This window comes from Anabrus simplex, chromosome 2 (genome assembly GCF_040414725.1).
Source record: "Anabrus simplex isolate iqAnaSimp1 chromosome 2, ASM4041472v1, whole genome shotgun sequence".
Classification (NCBI taxonomy): Eukaryota; Metazoa; Arthropoda; class Insecta; order Orthoptera; family Tettigoniidae; genus Anabrus; species Anabrus simplex.
In genome coordinates, this window is record NC_090266.1 from 712,454,797 (window position 1) to 712,472,672 (window position 17,876).

Consider the following 17,876-nt stretch of genomic DNA (forward strand, 5'->3'; position numbering starts at 1 on the left):
TTCACTCCCTTACTTTAAATATTTGAAGATTGTACATTTGCTTTGTCTCCTTAGTTCTTCTATACTTCTATGTATTTTATGCTCCTTGAACTGCTTGTGGTCTTCAATATTGACAAGAGTTAGTATCTTGCAGTGACTAGTGTTCTTTAATATACCAGTAATTCTACACCATAAATTGTTAGTCACATGCTCAAATGCTACCATAATGAAGACCATAGCCTTGCTCTCGTACTCTTGGCCATTTCCTTTCCTGTTGTCACTGAAAACACATTAATTACTGCACCATACTTTAAACCAGAAATCTTCATGTGACTGCCACAAGACTGCTCAACAATGAGAGATTAGATTGTTTGCTTAAATTAGAACTGCATAATGAACCCGCATATCTTTAAGGTCCAAGTAGCCTGTGAAGAACTGAAGAGTTTTAAAATAAGAAATAGTGCGAACTCCCCCCCCCCCCAAAAAAAAAAAAAGGATAAGTGGTAGAACCATATCAAAAAATATACATCTGGCAGTCAATGGTTGTTTGACAAAAGATGCCTCACTTCCTTAGAATGGCGAGCTGCTATCAGGATGCTAGTAAATACAATACCTTGTACGAGTTCATTGAGGCAAATCCCAGGATGGATCCTGTCGTAGACAGTGCAACGAGTTTGAAACCCTTGCACATGTTCTGGGATCTTGTCATCGTGGAGAACTTCTAAGGAATGCCAGTCATCACTTGGTCAGGAAGATGATAGCTAATGGATTATAGGAATCTGTTTTGGAGGTGCATTGGTTTTGCTACAGGAGGTTGTGTATTGCAGTTGAAAGAAAAAATGTGCTGTTGTATTTGATCCGAGAGTATGGTTTGAGGACAATGCTGAGCAGTCACATAGAGTTAATCCAGAGAAGAAAAAGATGTATATAGGCTTGCAGTTCCCTGCCTGAAGGAAAAATAGGTGTTAGTGAGAGTATCAATGTTGTAAGGATAAATGATGGGTGCCAGAGGAGCTGTTCCCAAAAGTTTTAGATGAATCCTTTAAATTGTACAAAATTAATCGAATTTTAATATCCGATACACTTATACTACATTGAAAGGTTCAGTGTCATTAATGCAAAACCACAGCAAGGAATTACTACAATAATTAATACTGAAATGTATACTTTCAATTTATGTAATTTGTTTTCATATTTTATGTCCCTCCGTGGCTCAGGCAGCAGCGTGCCGGTCTCTCACCGCTGTGTTCCTTGGTTTAAATCCTATTTACTCCATATGAGATTTATGCTGGACAAAGTAAAGGAGGCGGGTTTTTCTCCAGGTATTCCGGTTTTCCTCTCCTGTTTCATTCCAGCAACTCTCCAGTATAATTTTATTTCATCTGTCGGTCATTAATAATTGCCAAAGAGGAGTGCGACAGACTTCGGCTGCCGGCACAGTTCCTATCCTCGCCGCTAGATGGGAGCTTCGTTCAGTCCATTCCTAACCTGTTTGAAACTGGAAACAGGCTCTGGATTTTCATTATCCTACTTCATCAACTGACAAACTCTGGTGAGGGGAACTTGATTAAAATTCTACCCCTTCTGCTTGAAGCAAATACTTCATAACACCAATACCGGACACTCAGCGCTAAAACAGACTGCAAATACTACTAGCTCTCCAAACGGCCTACGCTGAAACAACAGTTAGCGCTCAGAAAAATGATTGCTGCCCATGTGATTACTAGCAGGTATTGAATTTTTTTAAATGTTAGGCTGTATAGCCAGAAAATTTCTTTCGGTATATTTTGGCAAGGAATATCAATGGCAGTGTGGAAGTATAATTTTTCACTTTTCAACAAGATAAATTCCTGTCTTGCAGTTTTATCGAGTGTGTTTAAGTCAAAGGGTGAATATAGACATTTTATTAAAGAAAAATGATCCCAAGAAAATAAAAAATGTGCTGGCCTCCTGAACCCAACTTGGCAGGTTCGATCCTGGCCCAGTCCAGTGGATATTTGAAGGGGGTCAAATGCTTCAGCCTCGTGTCAGTAGGTTCACTAGCTCATAAATGAACTCCTGCAGAACTAAATTCCAGCACCTCACCTTCTCCAAAAACCGTAAAAGTTGTTAGTGGGATGTAAAGCCAATAATATTACCGTATTATTAAATTAAAGAAAAAAAAATGTGCAATACATTTCTGGCAATCAAATTTTAGGAATCTGAATTTAACCAGCAAGGGGTACAGAGCATTTTTGTCATTCAGTTTCAGTCAACCTCCAGACTACGTGCAATGTTTCTCCACGTGAAATAGACTGTAAGTGTTCAGCAGAATTCAGCAATGGTGAGGAAATAATCAAGCACGGTGTTGCTCAGCAGAAGCCTGGAGTTCAAGTTTTTTTTGGTGCTGATTTTCATCTCTTTCACATTATTAAATCCCTCGGATGATTTCTGATTATAGTCCAGAAAATAATTGTTTAGTAAACAACAGTTAATTGCATCACAAATGTTTAAACCAGTTAAGAGTGAAGGAGAGGAAAAGAAAATAAGAAAATAGACAAAGGCGCTGGCCTTCTGACCCCAACTTGGCAGGTTCGATCCTGGCCCAGTCCAGTGGTATTTGGTATGCAGTGAGCTTACCTGTGTTCGTGGAATTGATTCTGTAACCCCATTACACATTTATTAGCTCATCTTTGAAGTTCAAGAGTACCAGGAGACAGGAGGAAATGAAATGAGACTCAACAAAATCATTTTCAGAGGGTCCCGGGTTCGATTCCCGGCCGGGTCGGGGATTTTAACCTTAATTGGTTAATTCGTACGGCCCGGGGGCTGGGTGTGGGTGTTGTCTTCATCATCATTTCATCTTCATCACGATGCGCAGGTCGCCTGCGGCCGTCAAATAGAAAGACCTGCACCCGGCAAGCCGAACCCGTCCTGGGATATCCCGGCACTAAAAAATGCCATACGACATTTCATTTCATCTGAGGCAATGGCACGAACCAGTTCTTTGTCAGTTGACCAATTGAGAATATGACTGTAAAACCATTCATAGCCACGAGAGTACATTTCCAGCTTCTTTAGGTCCTCTATCTTGTTTTTATTAATGTAGACTTTTCCTTCGGGGTATGCTTTCTTCCTAAGAAGAGAAGGTGCACTAGCTGTTTTTTTTTGTAAAGCTGATGGTATTTTGACACAGTCCATTAATAAATGCATTGGTAACTATCTTCCCTTTCTTATGACAATTGTAAGAAAATTCCTTGAATGGAGAGATCTTGAAAGGCACTCTAATTTCCTTGGGCACTCCTCGTCCAGACAACTCATTTGAGGTTATAGAAAGCCTGCCACCAGTCTTTGAATGACAGAATATCATTGGTGACTACTTCACGAATGCTGAACCTGTTACTAACACTAGCTCGTTTAACAAGTTCACCATACTGTTCGGGAGTGTAGATCCTATCTACCCTTCAAATAACCCATTTGATGCTACCAAAGTCACGATCACAGTGAACAAGGAAAAATTTCTTGATTGATTCAAACCTACCCTTGTCACATAAACATAATAAAAATCGTACAACTGTGTTGTTTTTGTTTTGGCCTGCAGATTCATCACTAAAAAGCAAGTTTCTTCACAGTATGGGGTAGTTCATTTGCTAGGTGATCCAATAAGAAGGTGCACCCTTCATCAGGAGATTTATGAGCCTGTCCCTCATGGTATGCATAAAGTTTTGCTGAATTATTTTTTAAGTTGTGGATACAGAATATGTTGACCCATAGTTTGCAGAAGTAAAACACTTCTTGTACAGGGATTAGTGGAAGAGGTTGATTTTGCATACAATCGAAGGCTAGGGCTGCAGTATCATCCTCATCATTTTGAGATGCTGCTTTCAATGTAGTGTAGAACTTTTTGGCACGTCTACGATGAATAATAATTTCTGCAGTCACACTCCTTTTGGAATTGTCATTTAGAGTATCTAACATCTTTACTGCAAAATTTCCAATTTGCTGCACACATCTACTTGTGGTCTGCCAAATGTATAATCAAAGTTTTCTAAGAATTATTTTCTGTAGAAACTGTACTTAACCTTATTTACATATTCAAGGTGATCATTCATGAACATCCCATGTATAATCTTCACATTGAGTCTCGCATCTAAATAATACTTCGGTCTCCCACCATAGTGACTCTCTTTAACTTCAAATTTGGAAATGTAATTATGAATCATTACACACATCTCACCACTTTGGTTCATCCCTCTTTGATCTTTAGGACTGATCCTAGCAACAAGTATATTACAAAGCTTGTGAACTCTATTTGCAGTAATGCCATGTTAGATTTTCCCATCTATTTTCATATGGTAAGTAAGGAAGTGGCTCTTCTCCTTATGTCCAGAATCCGGAATAGCTTTGCTAGGACCTGCTTCACCTTCCTCTTCTGTTTCTCGCAGTTTTGGCGTTGTTCGCTTCCGTTTACACACTCTCTTCTCAATCAGGCTCTGTAAATATGTATCTTCTATATTTTTTTACTTTCCATGGAATAAAAGTAAGTCTATAATTCACTCTTAGTTTCTTCTGTGACTCCGGAATAACATTTGCTGGCGCATTTGCACACATATGAATCTTGAACCCTTCCAGGAATATCTTTACCTTTATATGACTTGTAAGCAATACCTTTCACCCTTGCATTTCGAATAATATTTCTGATATTTATCTTCATTTACTACCCCCTTTCGTTTTTTTTACTACAACTTCTGAATTAGAATCACTAAAGGAAGACATCATTAATTTTTACACTCCCTATAATTAAACCAAAGTAATTTTAATGAACTACTCAAGTTAATGATGAAACATATTGATTCAATTGAGGACTTGTCAGATATAAAGATATTTAGAACTTCTTGTTGGTGGACAGGAAATTAGTAGACTCTCTGCAGCTCTATCCTGTCCTGGGGAAGGATACAGCTAGTTGATCAAGGTCTGTGAAGCATCTGAACTGTCATTTTCATTCTTAAATACAATTTTTCTCTTAGATTTTAGATTTATATTCATTTGGAATCATCACCAATAATTCTGAAAGATTGACTTTCGGAAATGATTGCAAAGTTATTTATGGCACTGTTAATAGAATTCTAGCTTTATTAGTCAGCTTATAAATCTCGTGAACAACCCAACCCCCTTTCTTAATTACGTGATTACTGACAAAATGTACATACTGTGGAATAGCTGTTTGAGCTTCAACACAGGATAGGTTGTAAATGATGATTGAAGGCAGTAATGTTGTTGCATCTGAATTGTTTTGGGTCTTGAATAACATGTTTTCTTTTTTGCTTGTGCAGCACTAGTACATGTGTAGTAACCCATAAATGCCCAGACATTTTAAAAACATTTTTTGTAATTTTTTCAACATTGCATCTTTAAACAAATTCTTTGGATAAGGATATCGAAAATTTCAGAATAATTTTAAGGACCATGTTTTTATCAGGGCAGTAGGGTCAGTATTATACGAAACGAAACACATCCTTGATTTACGTGGAACATGTGACATAAATTAACACTAAAAGCAGAATACCAATGTTATAGATATGATTTAAATAATTCAGAAACTTCTGCATTTGGGGCAGGCGAGAATACTCCAAAGTACAAAGTCCGTTATTTCCACCATCTCATATGATGATTTCATGTTGATTTGTTTGAGTGGCCTTGTCTTGTAAATATGATCTGCAGGAACATAATTAGAGTTGTTACTTATATGGAAAGTCGAAGTTCCCGATGATGGACTTACTTTTTTTTTTTCACCCATAGATCTGCGCGGTTGGGGTCACGTAGTTGCCAACCTGCATTCGGGAGATGGTAGGTTCAAGCCCCCTTGTTGGCAGCCCTGAAGATGGTTTTCCGTGGTGGTTTCCCATTTTCACACCAGGCATATGTTGGGCTGTACGTTCATTAAGGCCACAGATGCTTTCTCCCCACTCGTAGCCATCTTTTTATCCCGTTGTCACTATAAACCCTATCTGTGTCAGTGCAGTGCAAAGGAAATTGTAAGAAAAGGTGTGTTTAATTATCTTTTTTATCATCATTGAGGTTGCTTTCAGTATTTTTGAGTATTATTGAGGTATACAATTCAGTTAGATCTTACTCTGCAGCCTTGTATCTCTTGCATTATCCGGGATGTTCTGAGCATTTTCTCTGATGATAACTAACCCTATTGTGTATGTTAATAAGCATTGTTCATTGATTAGGGTAACCCTGCAACTATTTATTACTGGTATTATTTTTCCCAGTGCCTTTTTTTGTATTGGAATGTAGTCTAATATAGTCTAGTGATGCAGGAGATATTAGGTTAGATGAAAATGATGACTTCTGCTGCTTAGGTAGTAGAATAAATGATTGTTAAAGTAAGGAAGACATAACATGCTGACTGCTGAAATGAAAAGAGGCCTTGAAGATTTTGAAGGCTCTTTGTGTGAAGTATGGTATTGTATGGAAGTGAAAGATAGACTACAACTAGCATGAAGAGGAAGAAAATTTTATTTATCTGTTATAAAGTTCACCTATTGCAAATGATCACAAGGATCCTGAACTCAAAATTTACACATGGTGGGGAGCAAATATGAAATCAAGAATAGTAAAAAAAAATGAACATTCAACTTTGAAAGAAAAATATAATGGGGAGAATTTTTATGCTCCATTCTCTAGGGATTTCAAAATCATTCTTTACTACAACCCTTTCCCACATAGATATGGATAAATTCAGATGTAGGCTGCAACCAGGCAAGGAATATACACATTCAGTAAGGTAAGAGGTAGTGGCGGGGACGGAGCAGTTGTTGTGACATCACCCGGTTGTATCAAGTGAATGTACTGTAGTGGCACATTTAAACGTGTTATTGGTATGACAGTGTAAAAGTATTTCACCCTTCTATTTTCAGTGACCCTTTCTCACAACATAGCTCTTTTGCTGAATACATTATAGCAATGTTGGTTTCTGCTGGAGAAGTCAAACTGCTCATTTCATCCTTGTGATTCCTCTTGAATCCCACAAATATGGTATGCCACCACCCGTCGCATAAATGCGTCCGCAAAATTTTAATTTTGCTGATTTTTTTATCATCAGTAATTTCAAATAAATTCCATGCATCAGATGGTTTTCGTGGCATTTGTGGTAAAAATTTCTGTAAAAATGTCTTTAAATTCCTTTAAATATTCTGAAAACATGAATACCATCTAATAGTGGGAGTAAATATCAAACTAACACCACACATATTACTTTACACTATCTAAAAACACAACAAGCAGAGGAAATATAGACACAAATTTGATAAGTACAGATTAAAAATAGGTATAGTACTCGTGAGCTTGTGTCTTGCACTACTCTGTGCTCTGGTCGTCCGCAAGTAATTGCAGTTATAAGCGGAGGGGATCGGTGGTGCACTCTACTGCCACAGCAGGATTACTCATCGATATTACTCACCAGAACTGGCAAACTTGGTAAGTGTATTGTCGGAAATAGGACCTTTTGGAAAGAGTTTATCTTCAAATTAGCTTTAGTGTTAGTATGATTAATTGGCTTTGGGCATCCTTAAAAATGTGGAATGTTCATGATCTTTATAGCAATCTTTTCTTGCTCTTATATACTGCATAATATAGAATGGATGGGAAATTTCCAGCAGAGTAAGAAAACTGCTTGGCTGCCTCCTTAAATCATTGAGAAGTTTTGTCCATTGTATTTAGCAATGTGGGTTTCTATTTTTTTTAAATAAAGACTTAACGTGCATTCACCGCTCTCTGACACACACAATAACATTAGTCATGCAATGTATGCCTCTCATTTTTATAACAGGGTTTCGAACTATAGTAGTTTTTATGCTCCTAAGGCAATCAAAGATATCTAAAGCTACTATCCTTCTACATCAAATTAATTGGATTATCATAGGCCCTACATATGTTTATACATACTTCATTACAGATTCTTAAGCATTTCAGTGTTCAGTCAGCAACTTCGCGTTTTGACAGGGGTCTTATGCCTGCTAGCTATGTGGCCTCATTTAGTTCCACACCTCTTATCATTAATTTAGGACTGTTAGGTTGTACAGTCTGCTGAAACTAGTTTTGAATAAATAAATTTATAAAATTTATAAATTTCAATCCCGAATGCACAATAATAATAAAACTACAATTATAGTTCCATGAAAAGTGTTCACGTAAATGAAAATGAGATGGCAGAGGATTTAAAAGAAAACTAGCCAGCCCATTAAAAGCTCATTATATAACCCCTAAACAGTTTTCAAAAACTGTTTTTTAAATTACGATAATAATGTAACAACAATGAAAATGGTAGCGATATTTGAACAAAGTCAAATGTCAGGTAACAACCCACAGTGCTGCACGCATAGGCCAGGCAAAACTAAAGTTCCGCACCATAAGAAAGAAAATTAATAATAGAACTAAAATTATCATGATGATGATGATTATAATAATAATATTAATAATAATGATGATGATGATGATAATAAAACTGCATGTACAGTTCCAAAGCGTTAGCATAAGTGGAAAATGACATAATGGAAAATTACTGATATAATAGGCAGCCCATTAAATGCTTCTTATGAACCCCTGCATTTTTTACAATACAATTTTAATATGATTGTAACAACGACAATTATGATAAAGTAGAACAAAAAATAAAACGTAGAAAATAAGTACTGCGAGTCACTGACCAAGCCATGATGGGGGGGCGTGGCCTGGAGGAAGTCTATTGAACTGACTAACCAACTGGACTCACACCATTGACTGAGTACCTGTATTGCAGCAACTTGCATTATATGCTGGAATGGAGAGAAGTGAGGACATAATTAAGATATGTTTCAAGTTTTTAAGTATTTTAACTGAAATAAACATGAATGTTTATATATTTTTGTGTGTGATATGATAATCTGATGATCTTCCAAAAACGAAACATGTTTTTCTGCTTTCATTAAGTTGTTTCTTTTTTCAGGTAGTTTATAAATTTATTTCTTTGAAATTAGTTATGGCAGTCTCAAGTTATAAACTAACTGAGTTGAAACTAAAAAGAGATGGCTTCAGATATCACAAAAAAGTCTTATTAAATCATTTGAAAATGTGCCTAACCAGTTGCCTAGGTCTCCCTGTACTCCTACCCTTCATGGCAGAGTCCATTAATTTCCTTGGTAACCTATCCTCCATTCCATCCAAGAAATAATTGGGTGGCTTTTATGTGGAAGTATTTGTAGAATATGACTGCTGTAAAGTGAATGTGTGTATTTATCTTTGCTGTATAATTTTGCTGTGTATGCCTAGTAACAGTTGCAAATCAAAACTAAAGTGGTAATAAATCGTATTTATCAGTTTTTATTTTTTTAAAAGAGGCTTGTTATAGAATTACACTAATTTGTTGCAGGTCCTGGCATCCTCATCAAAGAGGCCTCGAACTGCTGAGGATTTTTATTTATTTTGTACCTTCATTTTGGAATACGAAAAATATGGTTTGCACAAGCAAGAGGTAAGTTATTGCTGATATTTTTCTTATTTTGGTTCAGAACCCAGCCACTGCATGTGGGATTTATGAAATGCCTCGTTCAAGTTGTTTGGATTCCACATAAAACTGGAGGTTCCACGACTGTCACTGTATCAACAATTGTGTAAAACAGCAAGATTGCTATGCTTATTTTTAATATTACTGTCTGCATTTACATCTACACAATTTGATGTAATTTGTATAACTGTGATATCATCAGATAATTCATCCAATCTAATCCATTAGGCAAGAGCAAGAAATTTTGCCAGTAGGAAATAGCATGTTCATGAAATGAATAATTGCAAATGAATATGAAGTTGAAACGTACATATTTGTCTGAGGTGTAGGTAGCATCTTCTAAAGTGTGGCATAAGGTAGAAATGATTGGAAATATAAAAAAGGCTGCTTCTTTGAAGAGAGGGATGAACTCGTAACAGATCCTAAGAAAACACTATTCAGTTTGATGTAATATTTTAAAAATTTCTTTGTGTAAATGGATACTTTCAATTAATGCCACTAACTTTGGAAGTGATAGATGGATGCTGAATGTTATAATAAATTTACTAGTGTTGCAGTTTTGTTCGTGTAGGTGAAATAAGTCTGAGGATGATTATTTTGGAGTTAAAATACTATGCAGCGAGTTGTTGAATTAGTGGTGTTAGTTAATTAATAAAATATTCATTGCTTTTAATCAGGTTTTGTACAAATGCACGGTTTGATAGACTCCGTGAGGAATTTTATAGATGTTCGGTATGTTTCCGTCAAACTTTCTCTTATTTTAATTCATGTCGAGGACACCAAATCTCTCTTCAGTGCTACCAACTGGAAATAGATTGCTACATTTTTTCTACAAACTCTGTGTCTTGCAGTCTATTTGAATAAACATAAATCCCTTCAGGCCACTTTTTTGGAGTTAATTAATCAATTAAGTTGTCCATAACTTGAGTTAATTCGTCAGAGTATAGAGCTGATTAATACTACATTTAAGTTATGTAATGAGTACTTGCTAGAGTTTATATGCCATGCATATAACGGTTTCAGTACTGCTTTCTGGAATAATGATTGGATTGCATTCTCATCACACTCTGTGGTTCAACCCTTATTTAAATCATGTCGTGGAAACCATTCTTTGAATTAAAGTGATGAAAGCACATTCATTTACCTACTTGAGCCATACATCTTACGTTCTATAGTTATGGAACTATGCAAGTTTTATGTAGATATATACTACTAACCTTTTGTAATATCACATATTTGTCAAGAATGACCAGAATTTAACCTGCTACGTAGACAGTCTGGTCTCTTTCCCTTCTTTCCAATTCCCTTCTTGCTACCCGTTCCTATCCCATTCTTTTTACATGTCCGAACCATCTCAGTCTTGCTTTGTGTATCTTCTGTACTAATGGTTCATTACTGCTAGAGTTTGAGACAAGGCTAGTGATATAGTAGGTTCTAATTTCTAACTTATAATCTGGAATGCCCTGTGCCTGATGAAGTATGTTACCTTATTCATATAATGGATTGAAATATTTTACATTATTCATATAGTGGATAAAACTCTACCTAATGTTGTTAATGACAATGATGTTACTGCTTGAGTGACATGAGCATAAGGATTTCTGTCAAACTAACCCTGCATCGTGTTTAGCAGTGTTTTCGTATACTTAATTACATCAATTCACATGTTAAGATACCATATACACATGACTTAATGAAAGTATGACTATTGGTGTTGCATAAGCATAATTATATCTATGCTATATTTATTATGTTATATTAATGATTTAATCTAAATTTGAGCCTGCATGTGAGCCTATCAGAAGGATCACTTCTGAAAATTCAATACAAATAATGATGCTCAGTATTCCTTCATTGTCTAGTTAACATCAGTGTAATAGATTTCATATGTATCATTATCATCATCATCGATGTCCCACTCCAGTCGCCCGGATGTGGTTAATGAGCCTCCTCCACTCCTTTCTGTCCTTCCACTTTTCCTGCTCCATTACTTCCGGCACATCCAGTCCAGCTTCTCTGGTGTCCTTCCAAATCTGATCCATCCACCTTCTTCTCGGTCTTCCAACTGGTCTCTTTCCCTTCTTTCTAATTCCCTTCTTGCTACCCGTTCCTATCCCATTCTTTTTACATGTCCGAACCATCTCAGTCTTGCTTAGTGTATCTTCTGTACTAATGGTTCTATATTTAGCTCTTTTCTGATTTTAATATTTTGAATTCTCTCTCTTCTTGTTTTGTTTTTTTAACTGATCTTAAAAATTTCATTTCTACTGCTTGTATCTTACCATCTTGTCTCTTATTAGTTACTAGGGTTTCTAGTCCGTATGTTACAATGGGTATGAAATACTGTTTATATAATGTTAATTTCGTTCTCTTGGGTACTTTGTCATCCCATAAAAGCTCTCTGACTTGATGATAAAATGTTGTACCTTAGTCTGTTATTAATTTCAGGCTTGATTTCATTACTTCCATTAATAGTGCTACCCAGATATGTAAACTGTTCTACATTCCCTAACCGTTCTCCATCTATGTTCACTTGGCTTCTCTTTTTCTCTTTTCCACAGTGCATGACTACAGTTTTCTTTTTACTAATTACCATTCCAAACTTCTTCAGATTTTCATTCCAAACTTCCAGTCTCCCGTGTACTTCCTTTTCTTCCTTTCCACAAATCACATCATCTGCAAATACCAAAGCATTCACTTCATCACTACTGATACTCTGTTTTACACATTTTATGATTTCATCCATCAATATACTAAACAATAATGCTGACAGTAAACTTCCTTGCTTGAGACCTTCTTTTGTATAAAGTGTTTGAGTCACCACTACCCACTTGTACAATGCTTTTACTCTCATGATACAACATTATCTTGTTAATTAATGATTTTGGTACATTCCTTTTCAGTAGGCATTCATACATGTTTTCTCTTAAGTGTATCATAAGCTTTTTCCAAATCCAAAAATATGAAGATTTCCTTGTTCCTTTCCAGATGTTTTTCCATTATCATTCGCACTGTAAATATCAAGACTATTGTTGATCTGTTCGGTCTAAAGCCAGTCATCCCTCAGTCTTTTGTCTATGACTTTCTCCATTATTTTTAGCCCATGTGATAATAGGCTTATACCTCTATTTTCACATTTCTTCCTATTTCCTTTTTTGAACAATGGTACAATGCTTCCTTCCTTGTTAATCCATGTAACAGTTGGTAATCTTTTATAATGGGATTCTGTGATGTTTGTATACACACGTGGTACTGTATTATCAAGGTTTACTCAAGTGATTCCTGATGTTTCAACAGTTCTGCCATTAGCTGTCATAGGTTGCATGTTGAAGGAACATTATGTCATTCATCATTATCTTCTTTTAATGTTGACTGTTGTGGACACTTCATCAGGTATCATTAAGAACCTCCAGCTGTCAGTTGATGCACTTGAGCACGGTAGTCCTTAGTATAACGAACTGAACATGACTGTAAAAGAAGTTCATCAGTATTTTTTTTTTTAGTATTGATGTTCAACCCTTTTCTGTGATAGTAGGTCCAATAGGTGAAACAACTAGGGGGTGGAAGAGGAGTTCTTATAGATTAGTCCTACTGTTTGTTATAGTATATTATATACATTTTTTTGCTTGTTTTAATAACTCTTACGTTCTTCAGTCTGTCGATACTAATTAATGAATGAATACATTTAGAAACTACTTGATAAAGAAAACATATAACAAAATTATACCTGAAAAAGAGAAGATTAGTAACGATAGACTGAAGAACCCAAAAGTTATAAATTAACAGAGTCAAATCTGAAAAGAAATGACTTCAAATATCACATATTAAGTACTTATAGTATGAAAAACTCCAGGTGATTTGTTATTTCCTAATAACAAAAATTAATTTCCTGAAACGTAAGCACAGTTATCATTGTGTGGATTCAGTTTAAAGCAGACGTCTATATTTTATATGATCACCAACGTAATGACTGCTTGTTAGAGAAGTGAAATTGCTTCTTCATTGGAATGTCACTTGCAATATGTCATGTTGCTGATTTGCAGTTTTGAGCTGCAAGATATCTCGGAGATGTGCTGAACCTCGGTATGTTTGTTCTCGTCAGCAAGAATGTTTTCAAGTATGTGTATGTTTTAAGAAGTTGATTCATGTTCTCAATGTCCATTTCATTGGGCTGCTTATCATATTCTAGCAATTACAAATTGTAAAATAACTCCTCCAGATTCAGGCTGCTGTTTAGACAGATAAGTTTCAGCTGAATGTAATATCTAATGGAGCATGTTTAGCATTGCATGAGATAGGGAGGAATATGTTTTAGTAACAAGCTGATTGAACTCTGATATTGTATTTGATATTACTTTGCCTTACGATGCAGGTGATGGAAGTTCAGGATGCAATTTATAGCTTTCTGACAATTGCGGGAAATAATACAGTTAGACTATTGCATAGGTGCATCTCAAATGGAGGTTGGTCTGGAAAGACTTTGCTGTAAAGTGTTCTTCCCTTGATTTAATGCTCAAAGAACTGAGAATCAGGTTAGCATCCATTAAAAATGCTTGATCAGTCAACCAGAGTGGTTCTTTAAATAAGTTTTTTCCTCGTGATCATTACCACATAAGGTCACTGTTCCATCTCCCTGCAAGAGTAAAGAGCTGTGATAAAACTGTTTCCTAGTTGAGTCTCCTTGTTTCCAAATGTTTTGCACATATTTTGTGTTCATTATCAATCTCTTCCAAGATGACCTTCAGGAGAAATTAATTATATTCACGGTTGTAATAACCATTTACAGCACTTTTAATACTTTTGCACATAAGGCTGAATGGTGCAGTGAAACCAATGAAATGAAATGGCGTATGGCTTTTAGTGCCGGGAATGTCTGAGGACAAGTTCGGCTCGCGTGCAGTTCTTTTGATTTGACCCCCGTAGGCGACCTGCGCTTCATGATGAGGGTGACGTGATGATGACACATACAACCAGCCCCCCGTGCCTGTGAAATTAACCAATTGTGGTTAAAATTCCCGACCCTGTCGGGAATCAAACCTGGGACCCCTGTGACCGAAGGCCAGCATGCTAACGATTTAGCCATGGAGCTGGACAGTGAAGCCAATTCATCTTCCTGTTGTACTTTATAGTTAATTGAGCCAAATTTTGAACCAGTCATTTGAAGAATTATCTTCCATAGTCACATTTCATGGCTAGTTCTGTTGGAGGTAATCTTCATTATCATCACAGTTTCTTTGTTATCTCGACACCATCTTTCTGCTTTTATAAGAGTAGGTACGATGTAGAACATGGCTGGGGGTTTAAAACCAGATGCTCTCTGTGCTTTCATGTGCTGGTCCTTGTGAAAATTATGCTAGGAACGTTGATTAGTGTCTGTATCTGATACACTTTGGTTGAAACTCTAGGCCAATGATAAAGTTCCCTTCCCATTTTGCTTCTGGTAAAGGTGATGGACATTCTCAAAAGCCAGGGTGAGTACTGTGAATACTGCACATTCTTACCATTCTCTCAACTGAAAATGATCCAGTTGGCTGCATCCGTATACAGGGTCTCTCAAAGTTATTTAAAAAAAAAAAGTATTTCTGTACAGATTGATTATGTGATTCTTAAATTGGGCATACCATCTGTGAATTGAATTGTCCGAGGATGGATCCTTTGGACAGAAGTAGCCTTGGATAATGGTAACAGACTGAAATAGATGATATTCTAGAGTACATAATGCCTTTTCCTTGCTATTAGCAGCCATTTTCAAGCAATGGCAAAATGCTGACACTTGGCGGAAGTACTCAATTGTGCGTAGCACTGAGCAAAACTTCATACATTCATGCATCAATAACAGTCGCATGCGTAATAAATTGCCCATACGAACATCACAAAACCCCCAAAATCACTTTGAGAGATCCTGTATACTGATGCAACCAAATGGATCATTTTCAGTTGAGAGAGTAAAGTTCACAATACCTCTCTCTTGGAGATAATATTTTTTTTTTTTTTTGCTAGTTGCTTTACGTCGCACCGACACAGATAGGTCTTATGGCGACGATGGGACAGGGAAGAGCTAGGAGTGGGAAGGAAGCGGCCGTGGCCTTAATTAAAGTACAGCCCCAGCATTTGCCTGGTGTGAAAATGGGAAACCACGGAAAACCATTTTCAGGGCTGCCGACAGTGGGGTTCGAACCTACTATCTCCCGAATACTGGACACTGGCCGCAATTAAGCGACTGCAGCTATCGAGCTCGGTGAGATAATATTAAGCTTGTAGAAAAAAAAAAAGTAGAGAAAACACCACATTACTTTTCTGCAACATGATATTCTGATACAGTGGATATTTCTGCAAGACTTCAAGAACAAGTGCCTATTTTATATGTTCTTATTTGTTTTTGGTTATGTTTTGTTTCTTAAGGCCGCTACACACGTTCAATTCGGCTTGTCAGTTAGAATTGACAAATCTAACTGAAGCAGCAATCACATACACACGTTCAGTTTGGTGTGTCAATTCGATGTGGTTGTAACTCCAAAATTTGGTCGTGCTTGTGTTTCTGAAATTCCAACTAAATAATGTTTTCGGACGATGAGTTATTACTGATGTATGGTGCAGTGGCTTGCGTAATTGTGAAAAGAAGGCGGCGTCAATTCAAGCGGAATGTGTGGGTTAAAGACTGGCTTTTAAAACGAGCCCAGTACTCCCATGTAAACCTTTTAAAAGGCATAATTATTTGAGGATGAACGAAGAAACATATCTAGATCTGCTGTCCCGTGTTTCTCCATTGATAAAGGACGACACTGTTATGCGAGCAGCAATAACTCCACACGAAAGATTTACAGCCACTCTACGGTATCTAGCAACAGGCAGGTCACTGGAAGACCTAAAATATTCAACAATCGTTTCCCCACAGGCACTTGGTAACATTGTAGAGGAAACGTGCAAAGCAATTTTAAAAGTATTGAAGAATGACTTCTGTAAGGTAAGTAATTACATTTTGTGTTGTTTAACCTACAAGTTTTGTTGAAATAGGAATAACTACAGGCACCTCAAATATTGTTGAAAAATAAAAATACGCGGGACACTTGTTGCTAGACAGACTCCAATCACTGGTGCGCATGCGCAGAACAGCTGATTTGAGGAACTGAACTGCGCTTCCACACACACGCTCAATTCGGCTTGACGGCAAGCCGATGTGTCAAGCAGAATTGATCGAATTTCCATCATGCCATCAGTTCAAATTTCTGGCTTGAGCTCACATCGTTTGAACAAACTTTTCCATACACACGGCAATTCGGCTTGTCAGTTCGGCTTGTTCACATCGAATTGACAAGCCGAATTGAACATGTGTAGCGGCCTTTACAATATGACAGTGTGACCCATCAAGATCAGTTCTTTTTTATAGACTTCTAATGTGGTGTTTTCTTGAGATTCTTTCTACGAACTTTGTATTCTTTTGAAAACTGAAGAAGATCCAGAACATGTATCACTAATTGTGTTTCTAATTACCATTTGTGTATTGACTAAGGTGGACATTTAATTTACATATTTCTGATGGTATGTGCAGTTTGTGGATATGGGGTGCTTGTGTAAAAGAATGTTGGGGAAGCTTTCAAACATAGCCTTGGAAAGCGATTTCAAGAGGCATCAGGGAAATGGAGATATCACAACCAACAGTTTTGCGCATGTTACGAGAGAGAGTACAAATGAAGCCTTAACAGGTCATGACAAGCACCATCGGGAGGTGTTTTGTACCATACTGCTGCAGCAAGTGGAAGACCATGTTTTTTGTGATACTCATTTTTGCTGATTAATCAACCTTTCATTTAAATGAAAAGACAATAAACACAATGTTCACATATGGGGGACAGAAAATCCCCATTCATATGTTGAGCATGAGCGTGACTCTTGTAAGGTGAACGTGTTCTCTGCTATTTCAAAAGTGATGCTGTATGGCCCATTTTACATTGCCGAAGGGACTGCAACACGACTGACTTAGTTGGATATGAACACCAAAAGGCTGCTTCCCCACCTTAGTGATGACAGCGATAATTTCACACTCCAACAGGGTGTCGCTTCACCATATTTTCTTCAGAACGTTGGGGAATTTTTAAACAAGCACTTGCTGCAGAGAGGGATTGGACATGGGACCGATGGTGGTCTGATGCTCTTCGCTACATCGTTCACTGCACTTAACACAGTGTGATAAGTGCTGTGCTGTCTATGTATTTGGTCCCTACGTCTATTTGTGTACATAACTAGTTCACTGGCTGTGTTTGAAGGGATGTGTTTGTAAGTTAAACGTTCTGCTCGTCGTTGGACACCCTCTAGTTTCCTCATATTTTCCATTGTTGGGTGCCAGGAAGGAAGGCCATATAGTAATACG

The 17,876-nt window shown here is 37.0% G+C and overlaps 1 protein-coding gene across 3 annotated transcripts in view; it reads left to right on the forward strand.

Annotated features, from left to right (window-relative positions):
* LOC136864398 (PHD finger protein 23A) overlaps positions 1-17,876 on the forward strand; it is a 147,188-nt gene that overhangs the window by 13,815 nt on the left and 115,497 nt on the right. For all 3 annotated transcript variants that reach the window (XM_067141342.2, XM_067141339.2, XM_067141340.2), the window contains exon 3: positions 9,374-9,475. In XM_067141342.2, the coding sequence (XP_066997443.2) occupies positions 9,374-9,475 (102 nt within the window). The remainder of the gene's footprint in view (positions 1-9,373; positions 9,476-17,876) is intronic.